Source organism: Aedes aegypti, chromosome 1 (genome assembly GCF_002204515.2).
Source record: "Aedes aegypti strain LVP_AGWG chromosome 1, AaegL5.0 Primary Assembly, whole genome shotgun sequence".
Taxonomy (NCBI): Eukaryota; Metazoa; Arthropoda; class Insecta; order Diptera; family Culicidae; genus Aedes; species Aedes aegypti.
Window position 1 is genome coordinate 44,154,784 of NC_035107.1, and position 27,026 is coordinate 44,181,809.

Genomic DNA, 27,026 nt, shown 5'->3' on the forward strand with positions numbered 1-27,026 from the left:
ATATATGAGTTTAGATGTTGTTCATTATTCTTTGAGAGATGACTAGTTCAGCTTGTAGATCTGAAGACCTATGCTTGAAGGAGGTTTTGGATAACCTGAAATAGTCGTTGAACCCAAAACATGGTACAGCCTAGATATAAGAGTCTGTTTGGATATTATTCTAGTTTGCAAGACTCTGAAAGGCCAGTCGTTCAGCTTGTAGTTCTGAAGAGCTGAACTCCAAGTAGTTCTTGGGTATCATCAAATAGACGTTGAACTTAAATTCTGCTTGTAATTATATAAACCCATATAGGCATCAACCTTGTTCCTAATCCTCTAAAAGATCACTATTTATGTATGTAGATCTAAAGGCATGTACTCAAAAGATTTCTTGTATTGCGACTGCACATAAAGTCAGCCTTAATAGTGCACCTCATTTTCATAACATATCCTTTCATCCCCTGAAGCCTTCAATATCTCAGCGCTGCACAACAAACTGATTGTCCAAATAATTGTTCTACGTGTCCTGATCGAACACAAACCCATCCTTACGCCTAAACGCTACCTAACGATAATCATCTATAACACACACCGAAAAGATCCCCCTCCAAAAAGTTCCCCAAACCCTCTCACAATCCCCGTCACTCCTACACATTCTGCTCGCCGTCCTCGTCCTGTTCGTTCAACAGCAGCGGACTGTGGTCCCCAATAGCAGCCCCGGCTCCCGAACCCCCGCCCCCACTTCCAGGCGGTAGACCCGTTCCCGGGGTCGTTGGCGCCGACTTGGACATCCAACTGCTACACCTGTTCCGACCTCGACCCAACAATCCCACCGCAGCGGCACTGGCCATCGCCGAAGGACTCCGCAGCGAGCGGTGCAGACCTGTCGTTGATGGTCCCGTCGAGTTCTGATTCGATGCTATCGGAATGTACATGGCTTTGCGCCCGCCGGAGCTTCCCAGCGCACCCAGGGCCGATCCTTGCGAGGGCACTTTCGAAAAGAACTTCTTCTTGCTGATCAGGGAGGAAGGCCGTCTCAGGTGCGAGGTCGTGGGAGGAGCCGTGGCTGCACTACTGGGATTACTGCTGTTGTTGTTGATGGAGTTGTTGGAGGCACCGGCGCCGGCTCCCGTCGGCGGAAGCTGCGGGTTGATGATGATGATTCCTTCGCTGGTACTGTTCGAAGCACTGATGTTCTGCAGCTGCCGGATCTGCTCCAGCAGTTCACGAACCTCGAGCGTGGGGCTGGTGGCCCGTGGCGGTGAATCGGGAGTTCCCAGATTCGCCAGGCTGGAAACGTTCGAGCCGGTGTTGGAACCGATGTAGGAATTCCGAAGACCTTCGAACTTCTTCGCCAGCTCGATGTTGATGGGGGAGTCTTCGCTGTTTGCCGTGAAACCGGAGGAAGGCTGCTGGTGTGCGTGGAACTGCGCTTGCTTTTGCTGCTGCTGCAGAATTTGGCAGCAGGTTTCTAGACTTCGCCGCAGGGCGTTGAGGTCCTGGTACTCGCTCTCGGAGTTGGCGGGGATCGTGATGGAGATGCCACCGATCGAACCGCACGAGCTGTAGATGTTGGCGTTGGTCAGACTGTTTCTTGTGCTGAGGTTGGCCGCGTTGCCACTTCCGCTATTGTTGTTGATGGTGTTGGAATGTTCGCTGGGAGCTTGCTGCTCCACGGCGTCGATGCTGCCTTCTAAGGAAGCGTTCCTGCTCGATTGTAGTGTTGAGGCAGCGTGATGCTGCGCATAGATCAGTCCTAAGGGGTTGGAGCCATCGCTGGCAACACTGTTGTTGTTGTTGGTGCTGTTATGTACACTGAATCGGTAGTGGTCGCTTTGCGATCCGGACATGGGAGCTGAGCTTCCGGATTGTTCACTCGCATCGCCTGCACTCCGCGCTTCTCCACTGCTAGCGCCTTGATTGCTGTTGTTGTTGTTGTTGAATTGGGCACTTTCCGACGACCGGAGCATCAATCCATGGCTGCCCATGAAACCACCGACCACGCCGTAGATGTTGGAGTTCGGCACCGAGTTGGGTCTGTGGCCGGAGGCCATGCCTTCCAAGGTACATGCTTGCTGCGAGGCAGATCGGGGCATCCCTAGATAGTTTCGCGTCGTCATTGACAGGTCCGGGCTGGCAGCTCTGGAATAAGGCGGCGGAATGAGCGTGTTCGCTTCATTCGCCGTACAGATGAAACTAGAACTGAGGGAATCTACGGTACTGGTCCCAGATAGCGATCCCACCGGACGCACAATATAGTTCCGGAAGTATTGCACCATCAGGTAGTTGGCGCCTCCTCCATTCCCGTTCTTCCCGGTGTCTCCGGTATAGCTGAACACCAGTGGATATAGGTCCGGTTTGGAGGTTACCTAGAAAAGGAGAGAGCAGTTAGATAAATTCTTCACAATCCCGAACGTCGACAACTACCTCCGTATAAGGCGGCGGTGCATGAATGTGAAACGAGTTGCACCGGCTGTACTGAGGCGGGGCGTAGCACGACCCCGCCGAGTCACCCTCCGACTGCGAGTGATGCCCTGGAGATCCCCAACCGCACAGCTGGCGGCGTTTCTTCCACAGGGAACAGGCGCACAGCAGGGCCAATACGATGGCCAGCACGAAGCACCAGAAGTACCAATGGTTGAACAGGAACAGATTCAGTACGTGGTCCGTCGCGGGCGTTGGCGTCCGAGGGGCGCTCGGAGGGGCGTACAGATAGCAGCATCCCTGGGCGCAGCATTCCTTGGGCGGCAGGCACCGATGGCCGCCTTCGCAGAACCGGGCAGCCACCTATAGGGTTGGATGAAATGGGAAATGATTAAAAACCATTCAACTGGAAGAGAAAGGTCAGGCAGTCAAACATCGAAACAGACATAGCTAATAATTATTGTTGCAACCGTTGTTCGTGCATGAGTTATGGATCAATCAAGGCCGCTGTAAGCGCTAGGATGGGCAGAGTGCAGTAAAACAGTTTTGGTGCAGTCGATGATGCCGGGTATTTATGCAAAGCAACGAGAGCAAGCGAACAAAGGTGGGAAGCGAACGTGAAAAGTTATAATCCAAACAACCGGGTCGGGTCGGGTGCCGGGAGTCAGAGACAGAGAGAGAGCAATCAAAGATCCCTCTGCTGCAGTAAGAGTGGAGAGGGCCTCAAGAGTGGTGCAGTGCAGTGCAGTGTGTCGTGCGGAGGAATGCAGAGTGCCGTCATATCCGTAGTCAGGTGTTTGTGCGAAGGACAGACAAAAGAGGTGCAATCGCCTACGACCGTGACTGTGTGGATAGACGTTAGACAAAGTGCATATAGGTAAGTACTAATAATAATAACAAAGGTGGATAATCGTCTTTCTTGATGGGTGGCGATGGAGCGACGGATGCAGGAGAAGCTAGTGGCTGTGAATTTCCGTGAAGACGATGATGATGATGATGATTTCCGGTAAGGTGGAGAGTTGTCGAGTGGATTATGCAAGGTCGAGATGGTTTTTGATGGAAACGGGGCTTCAAGGTCTTCTCTTGAGAATGGCTTTGAAATGAGTTGACTTATTGTGTATTTTAAATAAATGCCTGAAAATGATTCTACGTATACAATAATGGCTTTTGGTTAAAACTCATTAAAATTAATTTGAATGAGCAGTCGAAATTAATCAAAAATGAACAGCCTTGATACTTTTACACCCTCCCAATTGGAGATTTTTCGAGTGGTTCCATTGACTAGATTGTTGCTTTTGCTAGGTCTAAGGTCTCTTTGAGATGCGAGCTCTCAAATTTTCAACGAAACCAACAGGATTTCGGAAAATTTCATTTCAGAGCTTATTTTAGGATTTTTCCAGGAACCACTACAAGGAAACTTTTAAGAATCCCTCAAGAGAAAAATTCTACTAGGAACTCCTTTGAGTATTTCTCCTGAAATTACCCTGAACAGATTTTTGTAATATAGTTTTACAGGAGCTGCGTCCAAAATAACTCCTTCATAACTCGATATTAAAGGGAACATCGAGTTAGAAACGAAGGTATCGAGTTATGGAACACAAAACCAGTGCAACTGCGATCCAAGGAACCATCGTGGTAGCCATCCAAACCAACTTTTACTATGGTTCTCTTACTCGATATCGAGATACTAAATAATGAGTTAGGGAAAGTTGACTGTACCGTAATCCGGGGTAACATTGATCATTTTTTTTATATATATTTCTTAAATATTTCGTTGTAAAATGCAAATGTGGCAAATTTTATATTTTTCAAACAAGTACTGCCATCTATAACTCGTGACTATATACTTTATTTTGTTTTTTGAACGATTTAAGAATAATGTTTAGGCGATTTTTTGATTTAGCTGGTATGGGGTACCATTGATCACTTATGTAAACAACGTTCGCTAATATTGTGAATGTCGTTACTTACTTAAATCATGGCCCCTGAAGCCGAATATGAAGGCCAAACGCTTACAAGTCATTTAATGGTTTGGTGTTTTTATGTATGCAAAAAATCTTGTTCATTTTTATCGTCTTTTATAAACAATGATTTCTGTGAAAACGGATGGAATTTTTACTAAAGATGTTCGAATCTAACATCTTAGAAAATGTTTTGCACGAAATCCGTATGGCGAACAGATTAATCTGAAAACTATTTTTTTCCTACTTACAGGAATTCCAAACAAACTTTTTTGGAGGGAATATTTTAAAACTATTGTGGTAGAAGGGTGCAGGTCGTTAGGTTAAATGCCATCAGGTCGAAGGCCATTAGGCTGAATGCCGTTCGGCCGAAAGGGTTGTTAGGCCGAATGGGTTGTTAGGCGGAAATGACATTTGGTCATTTACCATTGTTTCAAATGACTAATACATTCATCTGTTTTTTTTAGTTATATTTCACAGCTGGTATTAGAGGTTTCTAGGTAATGTTAATTACCCTGATCTAACAACTAACAATCCATTCGACCAGAAAATTCATTCGACGGCTTCTAGGTATTGAAAATTAACCTGACCTATCCTTGTTGGTTACCCAATCAACCTTATGGTTCATTAGAACTATCGGTCATTTTTTGCCTAATTACCCTTTCGGCCTAACGACCCTCTCGGCCTAACGGCATTCGGCCTAAAGGCATTCGGCCTAACGGCATTCGGCCTAACGGGATAGAACCAAAAATCCTACGATTTTTCAATACTCCTAAAACTATTTTTTTTCCTTTAGATTCTTTAAAATGTTACTTCAATGATAAGATTTTTTGTATGAAGTTGCTCAAGAAAGCCTCAGGCGAAGGAAGGAGAAATATTCTTCTTCTTCTTTCTGGCATTACGTCCCCACTGGGACAGAGCCTGCTTCTCAGCTTAGTGTTCTTATGAGCACTTCCACAGTTATTAACTGAGAGCTTTCTATGCCAATGACCATTTTTGCATGTGTATATCGTGTGGCAGGTACGAAGATACTCTATGCCCTGGGAAGTCGAGGAAATTTCCAACCCGAAAATATCCTCGACCGGTGGGATTCGAACCCACGACCCTCAGCTTGGTCTTGCTGAATAGCTGCGCGTTTACCGCTACGGCTATCTGGGCCCCTTTGCAGTAGTGATCGTCAGGAAGGAGAAACAACAACATGTTAAATCAAACAGAATCAACCGATGGATAACGAAACAAAGAAATTAAGCAGATTTCCTTCTTTGATTTCTGGATTCTTCATAATTCCGCTAAAAAGCCTCTAGGGATTCTGCCTTGGAATCGCACAAGAATTCAACTCCTTAATTGCAATTTTTGATCAAACTATTTCGAAAGTAGTGTTTTAGGGAAGTTTTTTTTTCAAATTTCTTTATGAATTTCTTTACAAATCCCTGCCAAGTTGTTTTGCTAAATGTTTCTCCACATAGGGAAACTTACGGCTTCGGCAGCATTCGACTATTATCGGCAACCAAATTACAAACGCAAAATCCTCAGTATTTTTCTATCGAAACACATCAATGAAAACATTCAGATTATTCTTTGTTCTGTCAGCTTCCCGCTGACCAGATTGCCGAGACTGAACAAACAATATCGCCAGAGATGTCATCAATTTAAATGAACACGGCTCAAAAAGCGACTGATTTGGAGCTGCCGAAGAGATTCACCAGCAGTTCTTATGGGAAAGTTGCCGAAGAGATTGAAGCTGCCGACAATAGTAACACTGACAAGAGATGTTCGCAGCGTTGTAAAAAACATTTCCAAAAGCATGTTGATAAGTCTGTCGGTGTGAATCGATAGAGGATTTAGCAACGCATAAACGTAAACAAACAAACATGGAATTTGTCTGCTGATGGCCGAGAAAATTACAAAAAAAAGCGCGGCGTCGGCTTAGACTGCCGAGAATACGTAAGTTCCCCTATTCCTTTACCGCTATGCTAATTTCGGAAACGGAAGGTTTTCAATGAATGTTCTCTGAAGATTCTAAGTCAAAAGATATTACAAAAATACTTCTGAGCAATTCTCGCTGAAACCAGGCCGCCATCGGCACCCATCGTTAGAATTCCAATTTTATGTCACTGATCGCTAGTTTTCGATAAAACTTAAGGGTGGTCCTTTCGGTTTTTTCAAATTGGTGGACCCCTCGTGCGCCAGCTAGCTGAACAGTTTGCAAAAAAGCCCATTTTTTTGACAAATCTTGGGTATTTCTTCACGTGATATATCTCATATTTCCCTTGAGACACACAGCACACTTAGTGGCATCGTATAGAGAAACAATATAGCTTTCATTTGAAGTTTAAAAAATTTTGGCGGCCATTTTGAATTTGGCCGCCATCTTGATTTTTGTTTGAAAAATCGATTTTTCACCATAAGCGCACCGCTGGTTTTGAATTCTGAGATCACCATCAGAAAGCTGAGGAAAAAATGCGTAAGATAGGCTACAAAAACTAGGTGAGCAATGGTATTTACCCTATGAAATGAATGATTTTCTAAATCATGTTCCACGATTTTGACGTATATGGCGAGTGCAATCAATGCAAACATTATTTTTTATACAACAAAGAAACAATTTTTCAATAGTTAGTGTTTGTTCGATTCAGATGAAAAATAGAAGTATTATTTTGAGTGAAAAAATATGGCGGCCATCTTGGATTTTGACGCCATTTTGGTTTTAAGTAGTAGAATGAGTTTGCGCCTTGTTAGCACTCAACATGTTGAATTTTAATGCTACCGTTACACTTATTCTTCTTCTTGTTCTTTTGTTTCCTGACGTTTCGTACCTACTAGAACAGAGCCAGCCCTTCAGCTCAACTAGAAATTAACAATCAGTTGAACAGCTGAGATAAGAAAAGAAAGAAATAATCTGGTTGTTTTTTAACGAAGGCCTCATAATTCACCATGATCAGCGCTGAGATGGTAAAACATCATTCAACTGCTAAAAACCAAGATGGCGTTGAAATCCAAGATGGCCGCCAGATTTTCCAACCCTCAAATTAAACACCTGCGTTTCGGCATTACGTCCACATTAGAACAAAGCCTGCTTCTCATCTTTCAATTTCACTATTTTTCACATGTATGTTGGGCGATAGTAAAAACGATACTTTATGGCTCAGAAAATCAAGGATTTTTTCTGCTCCAAAACTTAAGATTTCCATTCTTAATTAATGCACTTTTGGCATTAATTTATAATCAAAATAATACGATAAAACTACAGATATTACCACAAGACTTGTGTCCCAACGCGCAATCTATAAACTTCAATGAAAAACAATGCATATGATAAAACAAGTTTGTTTATTTAAATCAATGTTCATCAATTTCCATTTCTTGAATTTGTTCAATCATTATTCCTGAATTCAAAGATATGTCGAAGAATTATTATGTTATCAAAAATTGCATTATAAAAGAAAATTCCTATTCAATAATCTGTATATATAACTAGTACCGAGTATCAGGCTCGGTTCCGGTAGGGACGTAATGTCAAAAAAATGAAGAACAATAAAAAGAAGAGTATACGTAACCTTGTTTTTCTTGGTAGCCTCTAAATTCGACATGCTGAGTGCTTACAAGGTGAAAACTTATACTACTACTTAAAACCAAGATGGCGTCAAAATCCAAGATGGCCGCCATATTTTTTTACTCAAAATAATACTCTTATTCCACACTCGACTCGTATTAAATACCAACGATTGAATACTTGTTTCTTTGTTGTACAAAAAATAATGTTTGCATTGATTGCACTCGCCATATACGTCAAAATCGTGGAACATGATTTAGAAAATCATTCATACCATAGGGTAAATACCATTGCTCACCTAGTTTTTGTAGCCTATCTTACGCATTTTTTCCTCAGCTTTCTGATGGTGATCTCAGAATTCAAAACCAGTGGTGCGCTAATGGTGAAAAATCGATTTTTCAAACAAAAATCAAGATGGCGGCCAAATTCAAAATGACCGCCAAAATTTTTTAAACTTCAAATGAAAGCTATATTGTTTCTCTATACGATGCCACTAAGTGTGCTGTGTGTCTCAAGGGAAATATGAGACATATCACGTGAAGAAATACCCAAGATTTGTCAAAAAATGGGCTTTTTTGCAAACTGTTCAGCTAGCTGGCGTACGAGGGGTCCACCAATTTGAAAAAACCGAAAGGACCACCCTTAAGTTTTATCGAAAACTAGCGATCAGTGACATAAAATTGGAATTCTAACGATGGGTGCCGATGGCGGCCTGGTTTCAGCGAGAATTGCTCTCTCGTAGATAATTTCTGTATAATCCGGGGATATGAAGCAGAATTTACAGAACAAAAACAAAGGAAAATTTGTGACGTAATTGATGATGCATTTTGAAAATATTTCTGAAGGACTTTTGATGAACTTCGCAAAAAAGTTTTTAATAACTGTTTTGGGAAAACTATATGAAGATTTTTGACAGAAACAATATATTTTGGTAAAAATGCTATGGCAATGCTTTAACTTTTGAAAGGTTAAGTATTTTTTTTTTTTGATTACTTCCGGGAACACATTTTGGGAGCATCTTGAACATGAACAAATCTTACAATAATATTTGACTAATTTCTAAGGAATTTGTAGCAAAAGATTTAAAGCCACTCTTCGATATTACTTGGTCGGCGTTAAGTCAGAGTGGACCAAGTGACATTTTTGATATTTTGAGTAAAATGGGTTTAAAGTCTAACGCTCTGTAATTTTTGAACTCGTTTAAATTTCGGCTCAATATTTTTACACGTCTTTATGTTACTTTCAAACAATATAATGTGAAGTGATAATCATGAAAAATCATAATTCAAACCTCTAATAGAACGATTTTTTGATGGACTATGTATACTTGGTCCACTCTGACTGAACCAAAGACCACCGTTCAGTGAGCTGGTTCACTCTGACTGAACAATTTCTTGAAAAATAACAATCATTTAATGCTTGCATGGTCAAATTGGGTGCATATCTCTAAGATAAACAGATTATCAAGACCCTTCGACACCAGTTTCGTAAATTCTTAAATGACCCATATCGTAAATACCAAAATCAGTGGCATTACGATAGCTTGAAAATTAAGGTTTCGCAGGGTCAGGGCGTTGAAGACCTGAAATATTCAAATATGCGTTCAGTCAGAGTGGACCAAGTGAAAATCTTGAGTACCGACCAAAATATGCTGGTCCAATAAGCGGATCGTAGGACATGCCATACATACAACATAGAACTACCGTAAACTTCTATCGGACTCTGAAATTGACTCAAAAAATGAAGTAATCAATCATTTTATTGCTTTTCAACACTTGGTCCGCTCTGTCTGCACAGAATTTGTTGCAATTTCTGACCACCCATCCGAATATGGTAAATGATCAAAAATCAAAATCAAATGCATCGAATCATGTAATTTTTATAAATTTCTATTGATGGATAAGTAGAAGAATGATTCGATGTCGAAAAATCTGACAAATCACCTGAAATGTCTTTCCTTTCCTCGCATTCTTAAGCGTGCTGATCATTTTCGCTGTTATGGTAATAAGCACTTGGTCCATTCTGACTGCACACTTTTATCGATTTTTGATGATCATCCAAAGTAAATTTATTACATATCTCTCGCAGTTTACAGCATTCTTCAAATCTGATCAAAGTGTAATGGAGGTAAAGTTATTTTGCATCTAATGAGAGAATAATCCAATTTTCTCAAGTATTGTACTTGGTCCCCTCTGACTTAACGGCGACCACTTAACAAATTTGATTAAACTAAAATTTTTGAGATTTTATTTTTTTCATTTTTATCATGGAGAGTTTAGTTTAGTTTAGAGTTCAAGGAATAAGTCCATTCATGCAAAATTATAAAAAAAGAAAGAACATATTGCTGGAATAAAAACTATGGCTGGTTTTTTGGACTTTTCTTAGAACCAAGGTTGAGATTCCTTAAAAAGATGTTTATGAATTAGGCCTTGTTTGTCGCCAATAATTCCTGCTATGTCATGTCTAAGAAGTTCCTTCAGTATTTTTTCCGATTTATTTATTTGCCGATCTTGTTCCGACCGGATTCGTAGCGAGCACCATCTTTACAGGATTGTTGTCCGGCATTCTTGTAACATGCCCTGCCCAGCGTATCCTTCCAGCCTTAGCTACCTTCACGATATTGGGTTCGCCGTAGAGTTGAGCGAGCTCGTGGTTCATCCTTCGCCGCCACACTCCGTTCTCCTGCACGCCGCCGAAGATCGTCCTTAGCACTCGGCGTTCGAAGACACCAAGAGCTTGCAAGTCCTCCTCGAGCATAGTCCACGCCTCATGCCCATAGAGGACTACCGGTCTTATGAGCGTTTTGTACATCGTGCATTTGGTGCGGGGGTGAATCTTTCTTGACCGCAGTTTCTTCTGGAGCCCATAGTAGGCACGACTTCCGCTGATGATGCGCCTTCGTATTTTCCGACTAACATTGTTGTCAGCCGTCAACAAGGATCCGAGGTAGACGAACTCGTCCACCACCTCGAAGGTATCCCCGTCTATCGTAACACTGCTTCCTAGGCGGGTCCTGTCGCGCTCAGTTCCTCCAACCAGCATGTACTTTGTTTTCGACGCATTCACCATTAGCCCGACTCTTGTTGCTTCGCGTTTTAGGCGGGTGAACAAATCTGCCACCGTTTCAAATTTTCGCCCAATAATATCCATGTCGTCCGCGAAACAAACAAATTGTCCGGATCTCGTGAAAATCGTGCCTCGACTGTTCAGTCCGGCTCTCCGCATGACACCTTCAAGCGCAATATTGAACAACAGGCACGAAAGCCCGTCACCCTGTCGTAGTCCCCACCGAGACTCGAACGAACTGGAGTGTTCGTCCGAGATCTTCACGCAGTTTTGCACACCGTTCATCGTTGCTCTAATCAATCTTGTGAGCTTCCCGGGAAAACTGTTCTCGTGCATGATCTTCCATAGCTCTACACGGTCAATGCTGTCGTACGCCGCTTTGAAATCTATGAACAGATGGTGCGTAGGGACCTGGTACTCACGGCATTTCTGGAGGATTTATCGCACGAAAAAGATCTGGTCCGTTGTCGAGAGCCGTCGATGAAACCTGCTTGATAGCTTCCCATGAACGCGTTTGCTATAGGTGGTAGACGACGGAAGAGAATCTGGGATAGCACTTTGTAGGCGGCGTTTAGGATGTGATTGCACGATAATTTTCACACTCCAGTTGGTCGCCCTTTTTGTAGATAGGGCATAATATATTATAACGCCTTGCTTCCACTCCTCCGGTAGCTGTTCCGTTTTCCAGATACTGACTATCAGCCGATGCAGACAAGCGGCCAACCTGTCCGGACCCATCTTGATGAGTTCGGCTCCGATGCCATCCTTGCCAGCGGTCTTGTTGTTCTTGAGCTGTTGAATGGCATCCTTAACTTCCCCCATCGTGGGAGTTGGTTGGTTTCCGCTGTCCGCTGTGCTGACCATCGCCTTCGTTGTCCTGACCTTCTGTGCCTGTGTTCTCTGCGCCATTCAGGTGTTCATCGTAGTGCTGCTTCTACCTTTCGATCACCTCGCGTCCGTCCGTCAAGATGCTCCCATCCTTATCCCGGCACATCTCAGATCGCGGCACGAAGCCTTTGCGGGATGTGTTGAGCTTCTGATAGAACTTCTGCGTTTCTTGAGAACGGTACAGCAACTCCATCTCTTGGCATTCCACCTCTTCCAGGCGGCGCTTTTTGTTTCCGCTTCAGTCTGTATCGTTCCACGTTTTGCCGCGTACCCTGCTGCAGCATTACAGCCCGCGCTGCATTCTTCTCCTCTAAAACCTCCTGGCACTCCTCGTCGAACCAATCGTTTCTTGAGCTCCATCCGACAACGTTTTCCGCAGCGTCGTTAATGGCTGCTTTGACTGTCCTCCAGCAGTCCTCAAGAGGGGCCCTATCGAGCTCGCCCTCATCTGGCAACGCTGCCTCAAGATGCTGCGCGTACGCATTGGCGACATCCGGTTGTTTCAGCCACTCGAGATTGTACCGGGGCGGGCGTCGGTACCTTACATCACTGATGACGGATAGTTTTGGGCGCAGTTTCACCATCACCAGGTAGTGGTCGGAGTCAATGTTAGCTCCACGATAGGTTCTGATGTCGGTTATATAGGAGAAGTGCCGTCCATCGATCAAAACGTGGTCAATTTGCGATTCTGTCTGCTGAGGTGAACTCCAGATGTACCGATACGGGAGGCTGTGCTGGAAATAGGTGCTACGAATGGCCATGTTCTTGGAGGCGGCAAAATCTATCAGTCGTAGGCCATTCTCGTTCGTCAGCCGGTGGGCGCTGAACTTTCCAATCGTCAGTCTGAACTCCTCCTCCTGGCCAACCTGAGCGTTCAAATCTCCTATGATGATCTTGACGTCGTGGCTTGGGCAGCTGTCGTACTCGCGTTTGATCTGCGCATAAAATGTGTCCTTGTCATCATCAGTGCTTCCGGAGTGTGGGCTATGCACGTTGATTATGCTGAAGTTAAAGAATCGGCCTTTGATTCTTAACTTGCACATTCGTTCATTGATCGGCCACCACCCGATCACGCGCCTTCGCATATCACCCATCACTATGAAAGCTGTTCCCAGCTCGCGTGTGTTGCCGCAGCTCTGGTAGATGGTATGATTACCTCTTAACTCCAATGCTCCTGTCCAGCACACCTCCTGCAGCGCTACGATGTCGAAACCGCGGGTCTTCAGTACATCGGAGAGTATGTGAGTACTTTCAATGAAGTTGAGAGATTTGCAGTTCCACGTACCGAGTTTCCAATCGCTAGTCCATTTCCGTCGCTGTGGTCTTTGCCGATTGTTCCGGTCCGTATTCTCTCGTTGACGTTCCTGTGCTGATGTGTTTTTACGGTTGGCTTGCAGGGCCTGACACCAATCCCCTAGATTTCCGGAGGACCATTCCCCCTAAATGTTCGGAGGGCCATAGTGCGCAGTTTAGCTTAGAGTCCTTCTCTTGCACTCGGACGATGATCAGCCGCCCCTGACATGGGGAACAGACGCTGTTGTGAGCCGCTCCTAACATGGAGTACAGACGCTCTAGGTTTGCAAAAGCAAAAGCAAAAGCAAAAGCAAACCCCCCCCTTCCCTGTCAGCATACGACCAAAGTTCCCACCGGGGGTTGGTTACCCGATGAGGTGAATATCGTTATGATATGATGTAAAATCTGATACCTTTAGAATTCTTTTTGACTGTGTTACAACTATTAGTGGATGTATTTTCGGTGGAGCAATGAAAATTTTCAGAAATATTTGTTTTGCTCACGTTTTTTGCGTGGTGTTCATTTTACCACCAACTACTGTTCATTTTACCCACATAGTGCAGGTAAAATGAACATTTGCATTTCTTTTTGATAGCGATGAAAATATGTGAAAATTTAGCTATTTTAGTCTGAATCCATGTCGCTGCTATAGATTACATCCCTATTTTTGATGTTGTACGATAGAACTAAACAAATTACTCATTTTTCTCTCAGAAACAAGCTGATTTCCTTAAGGTGTTCATTTTACCACCCCTTCCCCTACGCCATGCCCAGCCATTTACCGCGCAATAAATTGCATAAAGATTAAAAAAAAACACCATTAGTATCATTTAAACATTACATTCGTTTCTTTTATCTAAGTGTTCTGTGTTAATGAACACTATAATTCTAAATTGGTAATAATAAATTAGACTATTATTAATATATTGTTAACAACATGTTACATTTCCCTGGTTGTAGCAAATCAGAATGTTTACATGTGAATTGAATTCACCTGCTAATATGAGTGAAACACGCTTTCAAAAACTTAACCTTACTTAACCCAAATGTATAACTCCTTTTTCGTGATAATAGAAGATTGCAACGATTTTTGTATGAAATTATTTACAATTTTATTCGACATTGGTTCCAATGTGTCAACATCGGATATTCTATGTAACTCAATAAAATGGTGTCGTATAATATTGATCCCAAAATGGTGCCTTGAGGAGGTTTTAGATTCGTTGTAACGAATCAAATTTGTTACACGTTAAAGTTGATGAATGGTCGAATGTCCATGTCCATCAATACATTTTGAACCCTCAAAGTATATATTTTGGACACCTGGCATTTTTTTTTATCGTTTGGCGACGAAGTTCACGACACTGGTTGTATAATACGGTTGTCCATAATCTAACCAATCGATTGACAATGGAAAACCGCAGAAATTCTACACTTCTAGTTCAGAAATTTGAAAAAAGTTTTTGCTTACATATGAAAAATTTCTGACGGCTTCAATATCTGTGTGTAACGTGTTGTAACGGTTGAATGGATGAATCGATTAAATTTAATTAATTTCAGATAGAATAAACACATTTTATATGTACAAACGGTTGATGCAACTTTGGAATAGTCCTATCCTTCCAAATGACATGCGAATTGAGTTGGTCTTTCGATTTAAACTGGGAAATTTGCAGGAAAATGGCCCAGGGGGTCCAAAATATATAGGGGTCCAAAATGTATTGGTTACCCTATATCAGCTAAGAATGATAAGCTACTCTTTGGAAGTTTCTAGATGAGGATATGAACAATTCCATCATCTCCAGAGGCTTTCATATTTTGATTTTTTTTTAATAATAGTTCTCAAATAAGTCTCGAAGAAATTGTCTATTGTTTGGATCCAGGTTTCAAAAAAGTTTTAGTAATAACTACTATATGTACGTTATGACTGGCATTAAATGGTATTTGTTGAACACTTCCTTTGATAGACAAGCTTATAATAAAAAAAAGTAAATATAAATAAATTATATTGAATAAATCGGATGGTTTACCATTAACCTTTCCTTTATCCCTAGGAATACAAGACAGGTGAATCGATCTAAACATATTACTCAAACTTTGAAAAGATTTAAATTGTTGGACATTCATCACTTTCAACAAAAGAAATTGAAAAACATTGCGTCCCTCCACTGCATCTGAGTGACAGTGATCCCATTCTCTGACACCCAAAAGCCAAATTACCCCCGACTAATAACGAGATTATTAACACACAAAAAATGACATTGAATGACGTGAAAATTAAATCCCTGACAATGGCAATGTGTGTGGTGGTGGTGGCATGCGGTTCGATTCGATCATGATTGGCTTTGAACGCTGGAATGCATTTGCGATTGATATGAGGAGAGCCAAGGGGGTGATCCACCTTCCATACCCTATGGGACAATGACTGATTTTGATTGACAGTGGAAAATAAACCGAATTAAAGTGTGCATAACAAATCAACCGGTGTCGGTGGCGGAAAAGGGAGACGTTCGGTAACAGAACGGGTGACACTCGATTGGGGTGAGGAAATTCAAAAGATTGGAAAACCGAGAAAAAAACTTGACTATTTGGGTGTCCTAGATTAAATCAATGTTAGAAAAGTTATGGGTTGCGCTCAACCCTATAATGAAATATGTGCTTATTTATAGCACATTTATAGACCATATAAACTTCCAACAAAATAAAAAAAAACTTCAGAGGTTCTGCCAGATCGATTTAAGAAAATTGTCCATACCTGATGAAAATTTTTATATATCATACCCATAGGCTTTTAAACTTATTATTTTTCTATTGTTCTTTTTTTGAAAAAAAAAAACCCACTGCCGAAGTGAAATTTAAGGCTCGGAAAACTTTTGCACAAATGGTCAAAACATCGAAAATTATCAGAGGCGAAACCTTTGAATGTTCATATGTTCTTGAAAAATGCTATAAAAACACATCTTTTATACTAGGGTTGATTAACATGACTTTTCGAACATTGATTTGTTTTCCCCTGGGACACCCTATTGCATATCCAATTGGTCTATTTACGACTGAATCTTTTCTGTGCATTTGCTGATTAATTTTGACCGATTGTCGACGCTCTCCCACTGCAACAGAACGGCACAAAGCGCAAAACTTTTCCCCGACTTTTCCTCGCTCTTTGTTGTGATTGTGATTTCTTTCAATCTGCAGTTCGAAATCGCGAACTTTTTCCTTTGTTATTCTTCCTTTGTATGTACAAGTCGTTCGCCGAAACGTCCTTGGGTTGCTTTATTCGGTCGCTTCCGCTATTTAACTATTACTTCCGTGGCGATTTTCCTTTTATAGGATGGTTTTATGCAACGAACGGCGGCGCACATGTTTCTCCTTGTTCTCCACAGTCGGGGTCACCACACACTTTCACACGTACACCGATTGGCGACCGCCGATTTTTCCGTGGCTCTGACATCATAGCTAATAGTTTTCGTCTCTTCGGCACCGCGTCACAGTCACTGTTTTCTAAAACGGCACTGAAACTCGTCGCCATTCGATGATCCTTGCTGGTGATAGCTTTCCCCTCTATTGTCCTTCGACTTCCCCTCCTTCCGGGGAAGGGAAGATTAGGTTTTCACATGTCACCCTCCAACTGCGGAGCGATATCTAGGAGTATGACGACAACGATTCTGTTGATGCTTCTCTAATGGCTCTAGAGCTAATATGGGTGGAGAAAGCATCAAGTTACAGAACAATTACAGGATATCTAGTGTTTCATTGTCATTGAGTTTAGATTGGTATGTGGTAAACGGAATTTGAACAAATTAATATTCAGTGATGCCAGATCTTTTGTCGGAATAGAAGGAGATTTCTCCTTCTACTCCGACAAAAGATCTGGCAGCATTGAATATTAATTTGTTCAATAATATAAAATTGAAACTCGCTATAATTCAGGAATATTTCAATGAAATCACAATTTGCGTTATGGGTCAGGGATCTTGACACACTGACTTCACGTTGCTGATGATGATGAATGACCTCCCTGAAAATAATGCGCCTTACTCAACCCTAAAATAAAACGCACAAAAAAACTGAAAGGCTTGAATCACTACTTTGCCTTCTCGGGCACGTCTTCTGTGACGTCTTCCGTTACGTCAATACAAATAAAAAAAACTAAGAGGCACAACACACACTGCCTGCACCGCGCGCCACTCTGGCTGACCACTATCGACGCCATCCCACCGCTGCTCTCGCAAAATCCCAAAGGCGTCCTCAACCCCAGCAGAGCAAGAAAGGATTCAGAGTGGAACGACATCGAATTGAACTTAAACGAAAAAAGCAGCAGTAGCGGCAGCACTAAACATCAACCCGAAAGACGGAAAATTTAGTTGTGTGGAATAGGGTGTACCAGAAAAAAATCGGTGTTCGGAGAGTCATGGTGCGAAGCCCTAGAATGAGAGATATGCTTATTCATAGATTCTATAGAACTTTTGTAGAACAAACAAACTTTCTAAGAAATTGTTAAAAGGTTTCGCCATTTATTAATTGATATAAAAAAGTATTTTGTTTATGGAGATTTTCATATTTTAACGTATTCTGCGGATGTTTGTTTCGTATTTTAACTTGGAAACAATTTTAATTTCAAATTACAATCAAGGACACTTCAGTCGTTACGACTGCCTTCTATAACGATCGTCTACAGAATGCCGTTTGTTCCCTCCTTTTCTTCCTACCAATTTTTCACTGTTCTCTTCCGGTCAGAATAGCGTTTCATCTTTGCGTTTTCCTTTTTCCTTCTCTCCTCATTCGTACATTCAATGCGCGTCAAGTTACACGGAGAAAGTCGAAAATACTAATTAGTATGTAATTTATTATTTTACCAACATATTCTCCTTATAATCATTGAGAAACCTAAAAATTAGTCACCGAAATATTATGTTTTATACTTTCCCATGATTAACCATGAAATATTTTTTGACGTGCATATGTAGCGAATCACGCTACTCTTGGGACTTAACCGAAATAATTTCTTTTTCTTTATCTGTCCCATTGCAACCACGTCGCGTTCAAGTTCTCCGGTTGTTTTACGAAATAAGTTTGATTTTATATATTCTACTCAAAGCCGAAGTTCGTTCCGCGAAAAAACCATTAAAAATAAAACAAGAATGTGTACAGAGTTCCCGTAATAGTTTGTTCCACAGCAAACCATCCTGGCGGTGGCGGATGGGAATGAAACAATCAAGCAATACCAATGAATATGAAGGTAAGTTCGGTTTTCCCATGGCATCTCGATATTTAGAAATTTTATCTAAATTTTTCAGTTCAACTCAGGGAAGAGCTCCATTGCGATCATCGGGAGCTAGCCGGAAAGAATTGTGGGAAGAACTACAGCAAGCTTGTGGATTATGAATCTTATCGAAGCAGCATGCCGCGGCAAAAAGTGGATGTGATTGGCATCGCAATCAACACTGAGCATCAAATACAATATAATGGATCACAAATGATTAACCATTGCAAGATTTGAGTGAAAATAAATACGTTTCATACGAACATTAAGCGTTATTTTATTTTTGTTTTGTTTTTGTTCACAACAGGAAAAAATGGCTAATTTTATTCAGTGTTCAGGATTTTAAACATTTATGCATAAATTAAATAATTTCCAAAAAATCATTTCCGGATATAAAATCTGTTTATACTAACCATGCTTAAAATTTCAAAATGCATCACAATGAGTGAATAGACCGAATATGGTTTTAGAATGGTATTTAAGCCATCCAGTATAATATTTTCTTAGCGTGTAGCCGGCGCTTTTGATACACACTGAAATAAGGTTCTTCAATACTTTCATTTTCCGTGTGTCTCGGATTTCGAACACTGGAATAAATAATTTAATTCAATCCACTTCGCATATATACTTCTACAATATAGTTTAAATAATTATTTTAAAACGGAATATTTATTTATATTGTTATCTATAAACATTAAAGAAATCATTTTATAGCAATCAAAACATATTAGCCTGATCAATTATTATGATATTAATTGTTTCAGCTTTAGGACACTTTAGAATGTTGGACTAATAATATGCTTCGAATAATCGTCTCACATCTCGTTATGTAACATTATGACAGTTGTCGATCGAGCATAATTATGCTGTTTCGTTCGCAGTTGTCAAATATTTTCCTTCATAGAATCAGTTCCTACAGTTTGAAGGTTACTATTTATTCATGAATATTTTCTCATATTTGTATGAGTATTTTTTGGCATTCATACTACATTATATTATGAAAATATTCAATTTTCTTGTCTATAGTACCTTTTTATACATAAAACAAAAGGTTTTTCAAGTCATCGTTTGGTAAACATTCGACTTTAAGTACATGTACGGTATTCTATTTTAAAACCAGAAACCCTTTTATATAACAAACGGTAGAAGTCTTACCGATAATTCAAAGTTATTCATAGTAGGTTGCAGTTTGTCCTGAAACTTCCGAAGCATTATGTCATACTTTTTCGTCAACAAGTGTGTCAAAACACAGTAAAATCTAAATCAAAGGTGCGCATGAATTCAATATAACGTTTTCAAGGTGAAATTGTTACTAAGAAATTGTAGCAAAATTTCACAAAAATCATATCAACAGTCAGGTTTACTTGGAAGCTGTATTCCTAACGTAGTTTTCGCGCAGTGTTGAGCTCTTACCTTTACACTACCTCTCCCAACCCCCAACTCCGTAGCACTTAGTCGGAGGCATCTCGTTAAGTAAGTGCTACATTTCCCTCCCCAATCCCAAGTCACGGTAAAGATGGGCGTAGCCGGGAATAGCGATGTTCATGATTTTGGTATTCTTGTACATGATTGGATCAAGGTTCACTCCCCAGCCTTGTTCCTGAAAGCAGTCCAGATGAGATTACTGCCCATAAAAGCATAACTGTCCCATATTGATTTTCGAACCAACACCTTTTTTCATCGCAACATTCATGTTTAAATATATTCTTCACTATGGATATGGAAATTTATAGATTTTGTTTGAAAATGTTGTGGAAAAATATGAAGTTGGTGCAGTCCCATATTGAAAAATAAAGACATAACAGTCTCTATATGAACTATGAACCCTAGTAGCAATTATGTTCGACTTAATATTTTTTACTGATCAATATTAGTAAAATAAGTATTCTGTGGGGTGGAACTGAATGAATATGGCATTCAAAAATTTACAAGAAAATTATAAACATTTGTATGAGAATGAAAACTTCAAACTTTGAGCTCTATTTTCTCAATGCCTACTTATTCCATATGGGACAGTTATGCCTTTATGGGCAGATTATCGAACATGAATATAGCTAGTATGGAATCTACGTAGTATCTTGTATCCAACAAACAAGCTCGTGTGCAGAACGATTGAGAATATCTATGGGAAACTAACTGTAAGAATTGTAACAAGAAACTTGTTTAACAATTAGAAAAACAAATGGAGTAATCTTCTATTGCATTTCTGAATGAATCAATGAGATTCTTAAAAATATCTATGACCTATAGACAAATTGCACTGAGCGTTCCAGGAAGTAATTCTTGAAAGGTTTCTGGAACTTCCATAGTAATCTCTTGAAGAATTGTTGAAGGAGTTTCAGTGAAACATTTGGAAGAGTTTCTGCGCGATAAAACAATTTTCAAATATTTTCAAATAGTTTCTGTTGAAAATCTTGGCTTTTAGGGTCACTTCGGTGCAAAGCAAACAAAACTATACAAATGAATAGAATTTTGACTTTTCATCAATTTGTTATCTAGGAAATTAGAACAATCTCACTGGTTGTAAAGACAAGCAGTTGGTCAATTTTTGTCAAATTTGCCTAGTAAAACTGGTTAAAAGAGATATAAATATCAAGGATATTCATTCATTTTGATACGAATGATTACACAAGTTAATCCAATAAAGAATCCCAAAGACAGGGCTTTTTTTGGACTTGGTCCCTAATTAAAGTCTCTAAAAGTTTCTATTTTTAATAGGAGGTCTCTCAAGTCTCTATTTTAATCAAAATGATCCCTAAGAGCATCTTTAACGGGGGCGACTATTTGGGTGATTAAAATGATCACCCCCAGAGTTGTCATTTTAGTTTAGTCACTCATTCTCACACCGGTGGCTACCATATTTAGTAACTCGTTTCCGTACCGGTCGTTGCATTTTGGGTTAACATATGAGTTGTGAAAAAAATGGTGATCAATTCAGGTTGGGAATTTTTGTAACTCTGCTGGAATATCTATTATATTCTGGTGCGGAATTATAAGAATTTTATCGGAAATTTTTGAGATTGTTTATGAATTCGATTGGATGCTAATTTGATTGGAACCCTTGCCAATTCTACCGGAATCCTTGTAAATCTTACAAGAAATATTGTAAATTTGACCGTAATTATGGTGAATCCGACTGGAATTCTTGGGATTCCGACTGGAATCCTCGGGATTCTGATCAGAGTTGGAAAGAGATTTTGATAATCCTTGGGATTTCGACTGGAATCCTCCGAATTCCGACTGGAATCCTCCGAATTCCGACTGGAATCCTTGGAATTTCGACTGGAATCCTCGTGATTTCGGTTGGAATCCTCGGGATTCAGACTAGAGTCCTCGGGATTCTGATCAGAATGGGAAAGAGATTTTGATAAGAACACCGACTGGAATCCTTGGGATTCCGACTGGAATTATAAGAATTTTGGAACTGGAATACCAGTCAGAATCCCGAGGACTTTAGTCTGAATCCCGAGGATTCCAGCCGGAATCCCTAAGATTCCAGCCGAAATCCCGAGGATCCCAGACGATATCCCAAGGATTCCAGCTGGAGTCCAGTCGGAATTCGGAGGATTCCAGTCGGTATTTTTATCAAAATCTCTTTCCAATTCCAGTCAGAATCCCGAGAATTCCAGCCGAAATCCTAAGGATTCCAGTCGGAATCCTAAGGATTCCAGTCGGAATCCTAAGGATTCCAGTCGAAATTCCAAGGATTCCAGTCGGAATTCGGAGGATTCCAGTCGGAATTCGGAGGATTCCAGTCGGAATTCGGAGGATTCCAGTCGGAATCCCAAGGATTCTAGTCGGAATCCCAAGAATTCCAGTCGGCATCCCGAGGATTCCAGTCGGTGTTCTTATCAAAATCTCTTTCCAATTCTGATCAGAATCCCGAGGACTCCAGTCTGAATCCCGAGGATTCCAGCCGAAATCACGAGGATTCCAGTCGGAATTCTAGTTGGAATTCCAAGGATTCCAGTCGGAATCCCAAGGATTCCAGTCGGAATCCCAAGGATTCCAGTCGGAATTCCAAGGATTCCAGTCGGAATCCCAAGGATTCCAGTCGGAATCCCAAGGATTCCAGTCGGAATCCCAAGGATTCCAGTCGGAATCCCAAGGATTCCAGTCGGAATCCCAAGGATTCCAGTCGGAATCCCAAGGATTCCAGTCGGAATTCCAAGGATTCCAGTCGGAATCCAAGGATTCCAGTCGGATTCCAGTCGGATCCAAGGATTCCAGTCGGAATTCCAAGGATTCCAGTCGGAATCCCAAGGATTCCAGTCGGAATCCCAAGGATTCCAGTCGGAATCCCAAGGATTCCAGTCGGAATCCCAAGGATTCCAGTCGGAATCCCAAGGATTCCAGTCGGAATCCCAAGGATTCCAGTCGGAATCCCAAGGATTCCAGTCGGAATCCCAAGGATTCCAGTCGGAATCCCAAGGATTCCAGTCGGAATCCCAAGGATTCCAGTCGGAATCCCAAGGATTCCAGTCGGAATCCCAAGGATTCCAGTCGGAATCCCAAGGATTCCAGTCGGAATCCCAAGGATTCCAGTCGGAATCCCAAGGATTCCAGTCGGAATCCCTAGGATTCCAGTCGGAATCCCTAGGATTCCAGTCGGAATCCCTAGGATTCCAGTCGGAATCCCTAGGATTCAAGGCGGAATCCCGTGGATTCCAGTCGGAATCCCAAAATCCCATAATTCTCCGAAATCGATAAATTCTAACGAGGATTTTCGAATATTTCATAAACTTCTATCGGATTTCCAATAATTGCATCAGATTCCTAGTATTCTTATCAAAATCTTGAAGGTTTACCCGAATTCCCAAAATTTTGAAATTTCTACTTCATGCGCATCATGCATCAGATTTCCAAAACTCCAACCAGAATTTCATATCCCACACCGTATGCTTGAATTCAAATCGAATAGCAGCGCAACTATCGCGCTGCTAAATTTGATCACCCGATGCTTTCCGAAAGCAGCGCTGTCATTTTGCTACCCTGGTTAGCAGCGCCCGGTATGGATCAGCGTAATGATATTGCGCTATGTAATTTAGTTTAGTCGCGCACCGTTACGGTTGCTCTAAATTATTTTTTTCCTAATTCTGATGCCAAATTCCACAGGCTCCAGATAAACCTTCAGAAACTTTATCGGATCCAACAGGCTTTTCAAGATTCCCAGAGGAAAAGCTTCAAGAATTATCATAGTGATTTTATTTAGATTTTTTCAGGGTCTCGCACAAGAGTCTCTCCAGACCTTTTCTAGAAACTTCTCTACCAATTCTCCCAGAAATTCTTCCAAAGATTTGTTTAAAGGATGCTTAGAAGAATTTCTCCAGAATTTACTCCAGGAAATCTTTCAGAACTCCAAAGCTACTACCTCCAGTAATTTCTTCGAGTACTACCTTGATTTTCTTTTGCATAGCTATCCTAGAATTCCCACCAAATATTTTTTTTTATTAGTCCTTGAAATAAATTCTCCAATTGTTACTTTAGAAGATCTTCCCAAGATTTCCATAGAATATCTCCTGAGGTAATTCTCGAAAGTTTATTTCAAAGATTTGAAAAAAAAAAATTATAGCTAAGAAGTTTTTCATGAAACCTTGCAAGAATTACTTCTCCTGTTCATGTAGATTCCTTCGAGAATAGGGCCCTAAAATGTTTGATGAAATCTTGTTTTTATTTAATAACACGAAATAGCATGTTACTACAATTACTTTAGCATTTTTTCCCGCTCATATAAGGGATGGTACACAAATTATGTCACGCTAAATTTCAACTTTTTTGACCCCCTCCCCCCCTTTGTCACGTTTTTTGTATGAGTCCTCCGAAAATTTTGTAAGGCTTGTCACGCATGACTTGACCCCCTCCCACCCCCTTGGAGCGTGACGTAATTTGTGCATGACCCCTAACGGCTATATCATATTTAAACTTTATTTTAAAAATTGGGTCCATCAATGAACTTTGACACTTATGATGATGTTTGACGTTCGCTTAGTTGACAAAAACACCACAGGGCTTTTAGTTTTAACACTGGGGTTATTCCTATTTGACATTTAGGAAGAGACACGGAAAACAAAATACACCCAAAGTTTGAGTTTAAGCCAAGGGGAGTGAAAAAATCTCAAATACCATAAAAAATGTTTTTTTGAACACACACAAACGAAAAAGATTAAAAATTAAGTAAACATGTGTTTTTGGCCTAAACCAAAACGTTTGGCACTAAGATTTTTTTTTTTTTTTTTTTTTTTTTTTTTTTTTTTTTTTTTTTTTTTTTTTTTTTTTTTTCGCTCATTCCCGACTGAGCGGATAAAATGGAACTGCATCACTTTTTGGAGAAAGGAGTCATCGGGAAATGTCGGTCCGATAGATTTGGCTCACGGTTTCGCGCATGTTTTCGTCGCCGGAGATTTTTTTTCCTGTTTTGGAGCGTCTTGCTGGGTAGTGTTTCGTGAAGCCCAAGCAGGACAGTTCGGTTTTGCGTCGTCCGATAGATTTAGCTCACGGTTTCGCGCATGTTTTCGTCTCCGGAGATTTTTTTTTTTTGGAGCGTCTTGCTGGGTAGTGCTTCGTGAAGCCCAAGCAGGACAGTTTTTACATTCAGAAATGGAATAGTGAAAAGTGAAAAATGAAAAAGTGATTTGTTTGATTTGTGTCCTCAGTACTGTTGGTTTTTGGCTGCCCTAAGTTCACCGAACCATCCGGAAGTGACAGGCAGCACATACATTAAGAGAATCAATCCGGTGAGTTTGTTCCAGTATGATACTTTTTCTTTTGTGCGCCTTCCGGATCGTTTTTGTCCGCGTCGTGGAACTTCTGATCGTTTCTTGAACGGAAAATGTTATTTTCGGAGTTTGAGAATTATGTTCAGATTGCGCATTCTGTCCGGGCGGGTGTTACGCAACTAACAATCGGTTGTGGATGCTTTTTAACCGTTCGATGACCCTGGAGGGATCGATTCTGCTTTTCGTATAATTTTGAGCAGAAAAACCGACTGTGTTATCCTAGGGTGTTTAATTCGAACGCGCTTCCTTTCGTTTTTCGATTATCTAAAAATACAGTACCACCCAGTACAGTTTTTCAATGGGCACAGTACAGTTTTTCAATAGGCGTGATTTTTTTTTTTTACGCGTATCGTTATTTTATACAATCCGATGACCCTGGAGGGATCGGTTTTGCTTTTTACTGGTTATCGAGCAAAAATATTACTGCACAATCGACAAGCATTTCGCGTAATACTATTTATACTATAAATAAGCTATTGTTTTCTCTTTTGATTGCCGGCATTCAAAAGATTAATTTGAAAACGCTTAAACAACAAATATGTATGGTCTATCGCCAGCTTTCTAGGCGAATCCTGACAATATACCTTCCCCAACTTCCAACTCCGTAGCACTTATGAGGGTGTCGCTGAGTCGGTGGCCTCTCATTAAGTAAGCGCTACATCAACATTTCCTTCCCCTATCCCAAGTTACGGTAAAGATGGGCGTGGCCGGGAATAGCGATATTCATGCTTTTAGTATTCTTGTTTATGATTTGAACAAGGTATACTCCCCTGCCTTGTTCTTGAAAGTAGTCAGGATGAGATTATTAAAAAGAAACATGAATGTTGCTAGTATCCAATCTACGAAGTATACCGTAACTACGCTAACGCTAACGCTAACGCTAACGCTAACGCTAAACCAAAACGTTTGGCACTAAAATTGGGACAGGGCTTTAGGACCCTATTCATCCACGATTTCTACCAGGTTTGAAAACATCTTTTTTTCTGAGAATTTCTCCAGCAGTTCGTCCAAGTATTACTCCTGCAGTTTTTTCAAACATTTATTTTTTAATTTCTCAAAAATTCCCATGAAATCTTTGAAAGCTAAATAAAGTTTTCACACTAGTTAATACTACAACCATTTTCCAAATAATTCCTATGAGCATGCTTACACAACCTTCTACCCAATTTTTTTTTTCGAGTATTTTTTTTTAGAAAACCCTGTGAAATTCTATCTTCTTAAACTTCCTCAACAGTCCAGGCGTTATTTCCGGAATCATTGTTCATTAAGAGTAATTTTAAGACTTTCACTAGTTTTATATGAGATGACTTCAGGATTTTCTTTAAAAGTGCTTCACGGGTATACTTAAAAAAAAAAATTCTGGCGTTTCCCTAGAAGAAAAAAAAAAACTTTAAACACTCACTTGAGAAATTCTCAAAGCATTACAAAAAATTTTTAGCAGAAACCTCAGAAGAAATCTCTGGAGCAAATATTTTTAAAGAAATCTCGAGTTGAAATCTCAAATAAATTGTCAAAGACAATTTCATAGGAAATTCCTTAATTTTTTAATGGCGTTTTTGTAGAAGTTATTGATTGAATTTTAGAAGATATTTTGACCGGAAACCTTGCAAAAAAATCCAAGGATTTATCATTGGATAAAATCTTAGAGGGGTATGAATTTCTTGAAAAATTCTGTGATTCGCCTCGGGTAATTCTTGAGGCATCCAAAACAAAATTCTTGGAGAAATTCCCTATGACAAATTGTCAAACTCCTTTAGAAATTTCCGAAGTGATATCTAAACATTTTATCTGAATAAATTCTAGATGAAGCATCAAGTAAGTTC

The 27,026-nt window shown here is 40.6% G+C and overlaps 1 protein-coding gene across 1 annotated transcript in view; it reads right to left on the reverse strand.

Moving 5' to 3' along the window:
• Positions 1–257: 257 nt before the first annotated feature.
• Positions 258–27,026, reverse strand: part of LOC5579011 — a 36,991-nt gene continuing 10,222 nt past the window's right edge. The window contains exons 2-4 of the mRNA XM_021839609.1: positions 16,216–16,858; positions 2,407–2,766; positions 258–2,348 (exon numbers count right to left, since the gene is read on the reverse strand). Of these exons, the coding sequence (XP_021695301.1) occupies positions 627–2,348; positions 2,407–2,766; positions 16,216–16,236 (2,103 nt within the window). The 5' untranslated portion in view covers positions 16,237–16,858 and the 3' untranslated portion in view covers positions 258–626. The remainder of the gene's footprint in view (positions 2,349–2,406; positions 2,767–16,215; positions 16,859–27,026) is intronic.